Source organism: Lathamus discolor, chromosome 2, assembly GCF_037157495.1.
Source record: "Lathamus discolor isolate bLatDis1 chromosome 2, bLatDis1.hap1, whole genome shotgun sequence".
Classification (NCBI taxonomy): domain Eukaryota; kingdom Metazoa; phylum Chordata; class Aves; order Psittaciformes; family Psittacidae; genus Lathamus; species Lathamus discolor.
The window spans coordinates 88,649,064-88,662,718 of NC_088885.1; the positions used below are offsets into that span (position 1 = coordinate 88,649,064).

Here is a 13,655-nt window from a genome sequence, read left to right on the forward strand (position 1 = left end):
ATGGGAAGAGGTATTTTATAACTGAATTGCAGCTAAGCAAACTATAACAATACACTGAGGCTGTTAGCCAGTCAGAACCTCTGAATTGCTTCTTCAACTCTCCAAAATGGTAATAAGGCTCTCTGATAACCATAGCTGTTCACAATCTTAAGGTTAAAACTGCCAAGATGCTTTTGCATTATAACATATCTTCAGTAACCTGCTGCTCCATAGAATTACTAGTCCTCAGCAAAGTACTAAGTAACCTCCCACCACCTTTGAGGAGGGCAAGGAACCAAGCAGAAAGCAGTGAAATGAGTGGGCAGCTGCTTAAGGTAGCCAAATAAACATGGTAAAATAAAAGGTTGATGAAGAAATGGCCTGAGAAAAGTTGAGAACATCAAAAAGTACCCTGACATTTGTCCTGGTCCCAGTCAGGTGCCTATTGTCAGGGGTAGCTCTTAGATGCTCCTTTCAGCTCCAAGGTCTCAGTGTCCCTTGCTAACAGAATGTCAGCCAGGGTAGCCCAGGCACTAAAAGAAAATCTTCTGTTGTCTCCAACCCCCCAGGTAGTTACTGGGGAAAGACCTGTTACCAGTCGTGCTCTGTACTCATTAGCACAAAGCAAAATTATTTCAATGGGATAAAGATTTCCCAGAAATGCCTAGGAAGATATATAAAATCTGAGTTTAGCTTTCTGCTCTGGGCCTCCTTACCAGCCACCTTTTTGCCTCCCTCCTAATGCTTTCTTGTGATATTGTGCTCTGTCTGTGCGTAACTTTCTCTCCCACAGAATGGCTTAGGTTTACTTTCTTTTGTGGATTATTGTCTGTGAGTCACACAGGTCTGTTCTTAATGCAGGAGGACCGGTGAGCTCTGCAACAATCTGCTTTGAAAGGGCAGCACTATCTTAAGGCAAATCCTTCTGCAAACATAAGATGCTCTGACCTTCAGTAAGCAGTAGGGCCTGTCAGACCTTATTTCAGGTCAGCCACTTACATGGGACCAAAACCAAAAACAAGTAAAAGGCTTTGTGCATCACTGAGTCAGAGTTTGAGCTCTGGAACTGGCAGTCTGCACAGTACAGACCTTAGGGTCCCAGAAAAAAAAAAAAAAAAGAAGAAGAAAAAAAAGACAAATCTCATTTGTGCCTTTTAAAAACAGGTTTTTTTCCTCATATTTCTTGTTGTGACTCTTCTCACCCTGCAAGTGTAGTCCCTCTTCCCACCAGCAAAGAGCTGTGTACTAACTTGCTTTCCAGTGCTTTTGAACATACACTTCATAGTAAATCACGGTAAGCCTAAAACTTGGCCATTTTATTCTGCATAATCAGATATGATTTTAAACTAAACATCAGGTGCTAAGTTTCTTCTGTCTCATTGACATTTAGATATGAAAATGTCACAGCTATTGAGAGAAACAACATTGCTTAGCCCTTCAGTAGGATTAGTGTGTCAGAAGGGTAGTAGCGGTAGAACTCACAAGATTCAAATTTGGTTTCATTAACAGTAAAAGCCTCTCATGGTCTTGGCCTGCTGAGAATTTAGCCTAGCTCAGTCTGCTAAATACCATTCACAGCCAGAAATCAAGGATTATGTTTTCTGTTTTCTTACAAGATTTCTTAGCTGGGTTTATACATGGAGATCTTAGCAGAGTTTTTTCTTTAAAAAAAAAGTAAAAAAAATAAAAAAATAAAAAATGGATATAACATTTTGGGCTTCTTGAAACACTACAACCAATTTACTTTCTATTCATGCACTAGGTTTTCTGTGTGCATGCACCTGTAAGTATGCATGCATTCGGGGGAGGATGGATGAGTGGATGTTTGCACATGTGTATATAGGAGGAACGCAACGTGTGCACACACAGACACACAAAACCATATAGTTAGCAATCTAAAAAGTTTATACTTAATTCACCTGTCTATTGAGATGACTGAATTGTTAAGTATAGGACCCCATGTTTACATGGTTTTGAGAGGTACTCACCTGATCAGAAGCATAGGCCACCAGCCTGCCCATGATGTCTGCTTCTGTTAACTCAGGCTTTTCTGACTGCACCCGTCTGATCATTTTTGTTCTTGCAGCAAGCAGTGAAATCAGGGTGGCCTCACTTGCACTTCCCTGTGGGGAAAATTGAAGGAATGTTCAAAAGGAAGACATTCCAGAAGAAGAAAAGCAACGTTTTCTTCTGTATGAATCTGCAAAGTGGTCAACAGAAACTGCATATGGGAAACCACAATCTCATGGTTTTTAAGAATATGTGTGAGAGCAAGTGAGGAATCTCTATTTGATCTTAGCCTCCTCCTTCCTGATGCCTCTGTCTGCTCTCTTTAATCTCTACACTTGTTTGGTTTAGGCATCAGCCTTGCAATCTGTGCTATAAAGCAGGACTCAGAGACTTAAACGTATGTCAAGGGGCTCTCCAACCATGCACCAATCATTTATTAACCCCTGACAATGGCAGAGTAACTGCTGAATTCTGTTATGCTGGATTTCTGAAATTTAACTTCCACTAGAATCTGGCTGTGAACTCTCATTTCTATCACGCAATAAACACAATTATAATGCTTATTTAATATTTACAGTTATCCTGGGCAAGTCAACTATTGTGGCTAAAGGAGAAAAAACATTGACAAAGCAAAAAAGTTATGATTCAATACAGCTAACTGCATTTCAAAGTATTAGTTATGTATGCTTTCTTCATCAATGTCCTATCACCGGATATCACTGAAAAAAGCCTAGCTCCATCATCCTGACACCTACCCTTTACATATTTGTAAACATTGATGAGGTCACCCCTCAGTCTCCTCTTCTCCAAGCTAAAGAGACCCAGCTCCCTCAGCCTCTCCTCATAAGGGAGATGTTCCACTCCCTTAATCATCTTTGTGGCTCTGCGCTGGACTCCTTCAAGCAATTCCCTGTCCTTCTTGAACAGAGGGGCCCAGAACTGGACGCAATATTCCAGATGCGGCCTCACCAAGGCTGAGTAGAGGGGGAGGAGAACCTCTCTTGACCTACTAACCACTCCCTTTCTAATGCACCCTAAGATGCCATTTGCGTGTGATGTACTGTAGGTTACCCTGCTCTTGCAGGGGGGTTGGACTAGGTGATCTTTTGAGGTCTTTTGAATTCTGTGATTCTGTGATTCTGTGATCAAAACCACACAGATGTACCAAACAGTTACACACTATTTCTAAATTGCATTTTGATTCACAAAACATGACTATAAATTGTGTATTGGATACTCTGCAACAACAAAGAGAGGAATCTTTGTATCAACTGATCTGTAAACTTCACAAGAGAATACAAGATCCCCCAATTTTTCTTATGGGTTTTCCTCTAGAACAGGCAGACAAAACATGCTCTAAACTGCTCCTTTAAAATACAAGTAACAGTTTGTAAACATGTTCATAAATTTCAGTGGGTTTGAGTGTCCATACATAAGATTTTGGTTTTAGGTATTTTCAAAGTTGAACAACTGTCATGTGAATCTTCCTCTGCCAAGCGCATGACAGTGCAATGAACACAGTTGCTTATATTAATATTTCAGAAATATCCCCAGTGACAAGCTAATTTGGGGGTGATCTTTCTTATCGTGTACCAAACTTCTATGCTCCCTCTGTTGAAGACCTGTGTGCCTGATCTTCCAATTTCTTATATAAGAATGTTCCCAATGAGTTCAGTGTTTCTCCTAAAACTGAAGTTAGCTGAGCTATTTATATAAGATGAAACTGCCTTCTATACATGGCAATATCTCAACAGAACCTAAGTTTCCTGATGAGAAACTTTTGTCATCATGTCTCTGTTAGCAAAACTATTTCTGCCATGCTCGGCACAATAGCTAAGTAACAGTGGGAAAAAATACTTGTGCTCCCCGACAGTCCTGTGAGCTACAGTATAATTACTCTGGTCCCAGATGTCCAACAGATGCAAGGAATGTTTCAGTCAAGGACGTCACCTACTTTCTGATAACCTGGTTTCTTTCCTGATTTTTTTACAAGCAGTATATAATGTAATAGTCTAAGCATGCTATCAGACAATGTCGTCTGAAGTACCCCTTCCAGAAATTCAGCAGGTGAGAACACTTTTCGTTTGTGCAAACTACTGCAGCTTATTGTGATGTGTTTCAGGTAAGCTGCATGTCCTCATAATGAAGCTGGCCAACACAAAGCCTGTGTGGAAGAACTCACATCAGGCAAGTCACTGAAAGCAACCTTTCTAAACCTGGTTTCCTCACAGTAAAGGTAGCTCCAGCACCCTTGCATTTAGTATGTGGGAAAAAATGCCATTACTTTTATTAAAATATATTTGGTAATGATAAGGCCCTGTAAAATCTTTATTGTCTTTCCAGGACATGTAAGGAATATACATGTTAAAGAAATGCACACAAATGTATAAAAGTAAACTGCTGTAGGAAATTCCACAGATTCAGGCATTAATTTGAGATTTGGAAATTTAAGCCCCCACTATTCTGGAGACTGCCTGGATGGGCAAGCAAATTACTTAGGTTCAAGAATAGCCTCAGCCTCCTGAGGAGTGCCACAAGATGCCTTGGCATCCTGGCGGCTCATCCAGGTTGGTGTTTAGTCAGTGCATACAGCAGTTCTTGTATCAATTTTCTTACATAGAAGGATGAAAAGGAAAGGGCCTTTTGCCCAGCTGAATCTTGCCTCCTGATAATACAGCTGGAACATAGCCTAACGACACCTGAATCCAGCAACATGTTTGAATGTCTCACAACAGACATAGGCTTTTTCACCTTACCTCAGTTTCTGTAAGTCACCTTTTTTATACTGAAGCATACAGTGTTTACAGAACATGGACCATAGATCTCTTCTATTCACCTGTCATCAATCTTGTGCTAAATATTTTTGAGGAAAACAAAACTTGGTTCTTGAACTACTTGACTAACTTACAAGAAGAATAAATCATCAGTGTTCCTTGCCAGGCCAAAGATAGGTTGAACCTCATTTTGTTTCACCCTTCAAAATACTTTTTCTTTGCAGAGCAAGAAGTCTTTAAAATTCAAAGTAGGTACACTTTTCAGCAGTTTATCTATCTAGAATGAACAGCAGGATACAAGCTTCAGGAAGAAAGTTGCTTTCTCACTTATTTTTAAAAGCTGTTTTTTTCTCCTCTTGAATGCTGTATTCTGCATTTAGTGACAGATGATGATACCTTTCCTTTTACTGCAAGCAAACAAAGGTTGCCATGGCAAGCAGGCTCAAGAGGCGGAAGAAATATCAGCAAGAGCTGATATTCATGTCCACCAGAGCTCTGAACTGAAATTTTCTTTCATCTTTCGCCATTTTCAAGTGTCATCCTGCACACAACAAAGTGCTTCATATTGACATAGACTTCCAAATGTAATTAAGAGCCAATTTTCACAGGCTGCTTTACCCAATACCACAATAATTACTTGGTATTTACCAAGAGAATGACTGGCACTTTCACATTCTCGTGTTGTCTTTGCCTCACGCTCTCTTATTTGTATCATTATTGTTTCAAGAGCAAGACAAGAAGATCTGCAGCACAAATGACTTCATCTTAAGCAGGAACACAGAGCCCACATTCAATCTTGAAACTGACTGGTTTCTGATGAAAATTATGAGCAATCCGGCACTGTTATCCTGGAAGGGCAATATTTCCTGATGATAACCATCAGGCATAATTGCTTGCTTTCACTGGTACAAAATAAATACTGCTGAGATGCATGACAAAAGCTTGATTTCTTGAACAACCCCCCCCTCCCCAGTCATCATAATAATAAAGGTCCTAAGAGAGCAAGCAGATGAGTAAAGAGCTATGCTGGAAATACAGTCATGTAGGTGCAGCTCTGCCTAGGAGAAATAAAGCACATGGGTTAAATTCATACTTTCTTGGGAAGATGTTGGGAAGAATTAATTGGAATATGCTATAGGCATTTGCAGCTGAGATCAAAGAAAGAAGCCCCCACTTCTAGCGTGTAATTCAGATGTATTTTTGAAGCCTATCTTAGGATAAAACGGATTGTGCCCTGCCTGCTTTCCAATTACCAGACTCCAGAGATTATCAAAGGAGCACAGAACAACTATTTAAAATTCAGTCTTTTTCACAGTAGAGATCTATTTTAGTTAGATTAATAGCTGTGACCAGAGTCTGCATTTGCAGAAAGATCATGTGCTAGTGAACCATGGTTGTCAAACAACATAGCTTTATTATGCATGCAAGTTTGCCCATTGATGATATATTCATTATCTGACAGATACTCTGTTCAGACATTGTATTAATTGTTAATTTAGGCCTTCATTAAGCAGTTAACATCAAAGTTTGGTGGGTTTAGTCTATTTTGGATACTGCAGTGTAGTCTGAAAATTCTATTATTTACTGATAGAGTCATTTAAGTTGAAATTTTAAGCAGCTCTTCATTTTACTTTAATATTCCTTTAGTCATATTTTGGTATGAAGGTTTTACAAAATCAAACAACCCACAAAGTCATCCCGATTTCTTTCTTCATATCCCCTCTTACCTGAATGACTCCTCCACCTTGGCCATCCTTCTCTGCTAAAAACTCTTCAGGCAAATTAATCATCTTCCCTAGCCAATCCAGCATGACAGTCTCCAGCTCTGTGCAAGCTGGACTTGCAGCCTGGGTTGAAAAACAGAACAGAGGGAATAACCCCACTAGACCATGAAGATAAATAGAATCTGCCAGAGCAAGAATAACTCTTTCTGTTTTTTAACTATAGAGGAAAAGACTATCTGACTAACTTCCCCAGCCAAATTAGGCACCTGAAGACCACTCTGTGCATGTTTTTCTAGTACTTACTGAAAAGGAAGTCAAACTGGGCCTCACATAGAATCGTGACTATCAAATGTCAAAGCCAAGATTTGCATCTTGGGCTTGGGCTTTTTTTGACATCAAGTAACAACCTCTTGAGAAAAGCCCATCTTTTATGAATGTGGGAGATTTTTTAACACAATTTGCCATTCATGCAGCTGATAAGAGAAGTGACAACACTGGGTGATAGGCAACAGTCATACTACTCAGTGAATTACCAGTAACTTTGCACTGCTACCACTGGTTCTAAATGCTGGTGATGTTTCAAGAGCGAAACTTCTATGAGGAAACAGCCTTTTATTCCTTGAGTCATACAGGCTATGTGAAAACACTTAATTAGTCAAGGAAATTTACCTGTAAAAATACTTCTATGACTTCACTGCTATTAATCAATATTTTCATTGAAAAATGATACTGAAATGCTTAAAATCTTGCAAGGTGAAGCACCATTACCACATAGCAGTACATACCCCAGTAAACTTACCCAAGAGAAGCCCACACATCCTATTCCACCACACAATATATCTCCAAGAAGAGCTGGGAAGGAAGAAGCTGAAGGGAAGTAGGCAAAAAAGTATGGACTGTGCCAGTGAGTCACCTGTATTAAGGGAAAAATAGTTATTTTAACTAACGCAGGAAGGAGAAACAAATTGTTACAAGATCAGAAAATACCAGAGGTTAGGACCAGTCAACAGTTCTCGACTACCTCTCTGTAACACTTTTTAGTGTTGTATTTTTTAGAATAGCTTTTCTTGGTATTTTTCTCTATTTTGTATCTATCTTTTATTCAAATTAGAATAAATTATTTCTTGTCCCCACCTCCCAGCAGTTCCAAAATCAGTTCTCCATTTGTCTGCCTAGAAGACAAGACTTGCATGGGCAGTAGCACCATGAGTTTCTGTGCAGGGCACTGTTCTTGAGCCTCCCTGCTTTCAGGGACTCGCTGATATTTTGTTCTTTCGTCTCTGACATGCAATTAACCAAGCAAGTGTATCTTCAGGGCAGCAGAGGTCCACAGAATTCTCTTGCCCACGCTCTGGAGTTATTTGCTAAAATTCAGGCTCTGAATCTGGCCAAACAGCCCTTCACCACAAAATGAAGCAATCTCTTCCAGTATCCAATACTTTCTGTAACTATTATCTCCCTGTAACATTTCCTTCCTGTTTTGTTCTGCATTCCCACCTCTGATGAATTCTACCTATCACACTCCCCTCTCTCCCAGTCTGTGATAAGGTTTCTAGTTCTAGAGCTAACTCAGGGGTCACTGTACCATGCTGTTCTACATGCTGCAAAAAAAACATTTATTTCCTCTCCTAGCCTTCTTCATGACAACAACCAGCTCTCCTGTAAAGGGAAGAGCTAAGTGGAAATTCTCTTAACTCTTGCATACACAATGAATCAGATCACTTTCTCTGCTGTAGTATGCCACATATAACATTTCAGATGCCCCTATCTCTTTCATATGAAAACAGTCCCAACCCACTACAATTTTCCACTGTCTAAACTAGTCCTGTACATGGTATGTTTAAGATTTCTGTTTTATTGCTGTCCTTGTTTCAGCTGGAATAGAATTAATTTCCTTCCTGGTAGCTGGTGCAGTGCTGCGTTTTGGATTTAGCCTGAGAACAATGCTGATAACACACTGACGCTTTAGTTGTTGCTAAGTAATGCTTACTCTGATCAAGGACTTTTCAGTCTCTCATGCTCTGCCAGTGAGGTCTGGCAGAAGAAGCTGGGAGGAAACAGGAACAGGACACCTGAACCAAACTAGCCAAAGGGGTATTCCATACCACAGCACATCATGCCCACTATATAAACTGGTGGGAGTTACCTGGGAGGGGCAGATTGCTGCATTGGTGGTGATCAATTGTATTCTGCATCACTTGTTTTCCTTGTAGTTTTACTCATTCTCTCTTTTTGTTATCTTTTCATCACAACTATTATGACTGTTATTATTACTATTATTACTATATTTGACTTCATTTCAATTATTGAACTGTTCCTATCTCAGCCCCCAGGTTTTACCTTTTTTCCAGTTCTCATCCCCATGCCATGGAGGAGGGAGGGGTGGCAACTGAGCAAACAGAGTTGTCAGCTGGGGTTATACCACAACTTGTCACTAGATCCAAACCTGCTCAAATCAGGTATCCAAAGACAAGCCACTGTGAACATTTTTAGCTGTCGGTCTTACCTGGTCAGGATCTCTTTCTTTGCTATAACAAAGTTTTAGAGCACTTGTGGCAAACACCCACCTTCACAAGTCAGAATAAAATGGGATGGGACTTGGCTCTTCACAGAAAAACAACAAACAGATCTAAAAATACCCGATAAACAGTGGTCCCTTATAGGGCCCACATGCACAGACTTTCACTGACGTCCACAATGAGCAAGGGCTGCCACTGTTCATCTCCCCAGCTCTAATCCTCTGTGATCTGTAAGACTTGTGACATTCATCTTGGGTTAATCAAGTTAAACTGCCTACTTGCTGGGAGCATTTACTAGATGAAACACAGCAGATTTCAGTTGCACCACTCACACAAAGCAAAAAAGCCAAAAGCCCTAGGGCAAGTGCAGCTGCAGTTCTTCCTCCTTTCTCCCCTTCCCCCTTCTCTTGAAGCAACTGTATAATTCGTTTCTTTTGCCATGCTGGAACAGACACACTTAGTCAAATATTTCAAAGAGTGTGATATAATTGATGCTTGTTTTTTCAGCCCTCTGCTGATAAACAGTGGTACACAAGTGTCTTGATTTTGGTAAGTACCACTGTAATGCTTCTCAGAGGCATTTCATTGCTCAGATTTTGTCCCAGAATGTATTCCTTTCTATGGCTTGCTTAGTCTCAGCAAGTCTTCCTTTATCACACACTAAGGATAGGTACTTCAGCTGAGAGTACATAGATTAATGGATCCAGTGCGAGGAAAATTAGCATCTTTATAACTGCTACTTGCAGTTACAACTAAAGTTAATAATTCCTGGCTCAAAAAAAGGACATATATCTCAAAAGAACAAAGCAAATCTGAGAGAGAAAGGTGACTCCCATTGATATTCTTATATGCGGACCCTTTCCACCTTGGCTTCCTGTTGTGGAGATCAGAGTTCAACAGTTGTTCCCTCAGTCCCTGTGTGCATATTATGGTCATTATCATTTAGTGGACTGCCCTTTGAAGGCCTACGTCCAATTTCATAAGAAGTCTCCGCAGAAAAGTTTTGCCACACATGAATACTTGTTCTCCTACAGAGTGAAGACTGCATTATTACTTTACACAATTAACTGATTCTTCCTCCTCTGAAGGAACACTGTTTTCACATTTTCAGTCATCCAACGTGGTAAATATCTGAACACAACTAACACAGTAAAGATATCAGCATGAGGGAAACAAGAATCATTTATGGGCCACCATAAATGGGCATACAGCAAAACAAGGTTCTACGACCTCTGTCTTATTACTTATTCTGTTTGAAAAAGCCCAGTTCCTCATTTATAAATTGGAAATAAGACATTCCCCAGTGAAGCACTAGAAAAATCACTGTAGCTGAAGAGCACTAGATGTACTTAAAAAATGTTAGTCTTGTCAGGAAAAAATGGGAAGAAGATTAAGGAAAAATATAATGGGAGTAGATTGTCCCTATAGCCGATTTCTAAAATCCCTAAAACAAATTACAAATAATTTTAAAGGATGCTAAACCAAATGTGAACAAGTCTTCCTATGTTCAGTTCTTCCTATACTCTCTGCCTCCATGTGTTTGTACAGCACCATCATTTTCACAATTCAGTTTCTGTGAACACAGCCAACAGAAGCAACAGCTTGTACAGCACTGCACATAGAAGAGGTCCAGAAACACTATTTAGACTAGTGTAAGTGGGTCCCACAGTGGTTGTGACACTCCATAAGGTACAGTACCCAGCAGCAACTGGACAACTATGCCGGCACATCATAAGTGTCAACCCAGACTAAATTCCCAATGGAGTATGCAGCTCTACAGACCTGGGTTTGCAGAGATGATGAGGCCTCTTGCCTAGGTTGGGGCAGTGCAAGATGGTCTTTTAGCCTGCAGGAGGTATGCACTAGTGGAGGGTCTGTGTTTTACACAAAGTAAGGAGGTCTTGTACTGCTGACTGTGCAGTACCAGAGACGATAAAAAAAAGAGATCTTCCCAAGACACTGCATTAAGTATCTCATACAAAAGCCTGAACCCCAAAACACAGCAAAGGAGGAGCAGTCAGAGTCTCTGCTTATTGCATTGGGGAGTGGAGTCCCATGTTGGTGGACAGTAGAAGCTTGCAATTACTGGCACTAGAAAAAAGGCTTCTGTTCCACTTGCAGGTCTGCAAGTACAGAAGAAGTCCAGTGCCCTAGCTGCAGATGGGCTAGGGGCACAGCTGTGTGTAGTGAAGCACCCAACCAACCCGAGTGTTGACCCTAGTGCTGATAACAGGAATTTAGGTTTTAAGACCCAACAGAGAGATTATGAAGACTTGATCCTTGGAGATACTTAACACCCAGTTGGATATCGTCCTGAGCAACCTGCTCTAACACTGCTTTAAGCAGTCGGGATGGACTAAATGATCTTTAGAGATGCCATATAACTTCTACTATACTATGACTTTATGATTCAGTGCTCATGTGAGTCTTCAATATTTAGTATAAACAACATAGGCAGAACCAGAGTTACTGTAAGAACTGGGATTTATGTACTTGTGCTCTTTGTGTCAAAAACACTAACATTTCACACCAGAGGAAAGTTTTGGATAGAACATTTCTTCTTCAGCATGTATCACCTTGTAAAAGTAAATTTACTTGCAGGGCATGTAAATATTAAGGAAAAAAAAAATCAATTTAAAGAGGAAATATGACACATTGATGGCCTAATTGGAATTCGATTTCTCACTTTCTATTCTCATATGACTCATCTATTTTAATTTGATATTATTTTCTTGAATGTTCTTACTTGTTTAAAGCAAAGTGTTTTCTGTTCTACACCACAGACAAAATAACTGTTTAGTATTTTTATCCAACGAAAAAGAAAAGACAATCATATCTATGAGCAGCAATGAAAGTATTTGCATGTGTTGGACATAATTCACCTGTCTAATTAATTCTGTTGGATTTAACACTTCACCCACAAATCTTTGAGAAGAGTGGAGTAATTTTCATCAACTTCAGTGTAGCTTTTGCCTGTGAAAGGACAGCAGCGTTGGCTCCAAGGGAGACAAGATAAAGTCATATTGAATATCAAATATTTACATTGGTCAGTGAAAAGGAATTGGTATTATAGTACACTGACTAAACACATTTGCAGAGCAGTGGTTCTAGTCACATCGCAATCATGTCACCTAGCTACATCCAGTGAAGCAACCCAAAATTGTTATTGCAGAGGTCCAAAAGACAGATTCCTCTTTAACATTTACTAATAATCCTGTCCTCTTCAAGCTATTTAGAGGCCTTAAGAGACAAGCATATATTTAAAATAAAAGAGGTATACCACAAGTGGAAAACCAAGAAAGATTCAAAACTGGACAAATAAATGCTAGATACTTTGTTCTGCATTGTCTGTCCAACATCGATCTATCCAAGGACTAATATTTAGGTAGTGGCCATCTGCCTTAAAAGCTACTAGAAACTGACATTTAGGAGAGTGAGTCAACAGAACAAGTATCAAGAAGAATCCTTTCTAATCAGCCCTATAATAAAAGGAAGTCTCCTAAGAGAATTTTAACATTTAAAGATCAGCTTGAAGGAATACTTTAGACACAGCAAACTAATAAAAAAAAAAAGCATTTTATAAAATATTTACTGTACTTTGCAAGCAGCAAAAATATCACATGAAATTGAAAGTTATGAAGCTTTGCCTTAACCAGTTCAAGGAGAGGAAAGGGGATTATTTCCAAAAGCAATCGTCGCATGAAGCAAAAGAATGATTTGACTATTTTTATCAAGAACAGAAAACATTTGTTGTGTAAAGTGTTAGGTCATATTTAACTAGGGATACAAAGCAGAATCTTGCCTTCTAAAAGCTAATCAGTGTAGATACTTATGTTTGTAAAGTCTAGCTGCACAGCCTTCAATCCACACTTTCCTTAAAGCCTTTGGGAGCCTACATGCAGTATTGAATGTTACACTAGGGATCTATTTTTCTTACCCCTGGCATGATGATCTTCTCAATGTCTTTAAAGACATCCTCAAAGCTCTCAGGATCTTGGGGTGCACAGTCTGCAATGAGGGGCCTTAGATATCCTGGTTCCACATCTGGGAAGACTTGTCTTTTATCTATTGTCTCCATGTAATCTGCAATATAGTCCACCATCTCCTTCCCTCTCTTGCGGAACTCTGCAGCATCCATGGATATCAGAGTTTAGGACCAGAAAAACCCTAAAAAATAAAAAAAAAGGAAAAGTCACTTTTGAAAGACATTTTTACCAGCTTTAAACCTGTTTCAGATTTATAGCATGACTCATAATAGACCATATGCTCTCATTTCTGCATATTAGGCCAATACCCATACAGTATTGCATTCTGCTTCACACCAGTATCAGCTAAACATTGTATAGAAGTAAATCACAGTGTTAAATCTTTGATGCCTAAGTCACGATGTAGATTATCTTAACACAGATAGGCTGTATCTTTAGCACAGAAAAGCAGTAAAAGCACACCAGTGAAGATGCAGGAATCACAGACTTACTTAATTCCTGCTGTTGTTGGTTAACACAAGGATGTGGCACTGTTATGTGGCACATTAAGAAGAGGTCTAAGAAAATAGCATGCTGTGTGTCTCTAATATTATCTATAATAACGAGCTATAATAATCACAGTTATCACAGTGATCCCTTTTGCTGCACTGTCATTTTATCTAC

At 39.5% G+C, this 13,655-nt stretch overlaps 1 protein-coding gene across 6 annotated transcripts in view; it reads right to left on the bottom strand.

Moving 5' to 3' along the window:
* The window catches only part of DDC (dopa decarboxylase), a 90,562-nt gene that overhangs the window by 38,866 nt on the left and 38,041 nt on the right, over positions 1-13,655 (bottom strand). For all 6 annotated transcript variants that reach the window (XM_065667709.1, XM_065667713.1, XM_065667708.1 and 3 more), the window contains 4 exons: positions 12,944-13,173; positions 7,287-7,400; positions 6,491-6,610; positions 1,968-2,102 (listed from right to left, as the gene is read on the bottom strand). In XM_065667709.1, the coding sequence (XP_065523781.1) occupies positions 1,968-2,102; positions 6,491-6,610; positions 7,287-7,400; positions 12,944-13,144 (570 nt within the window). In that variant the 5' untranslated portion in view covers positions 13,145-13,173. The remainder of the gene's footprint in view (positions 1-1,967; positions 2,103-6,490; positions 6,611-7,286; positions 7,401-12,943; positions 13,174-13,655) is intronic.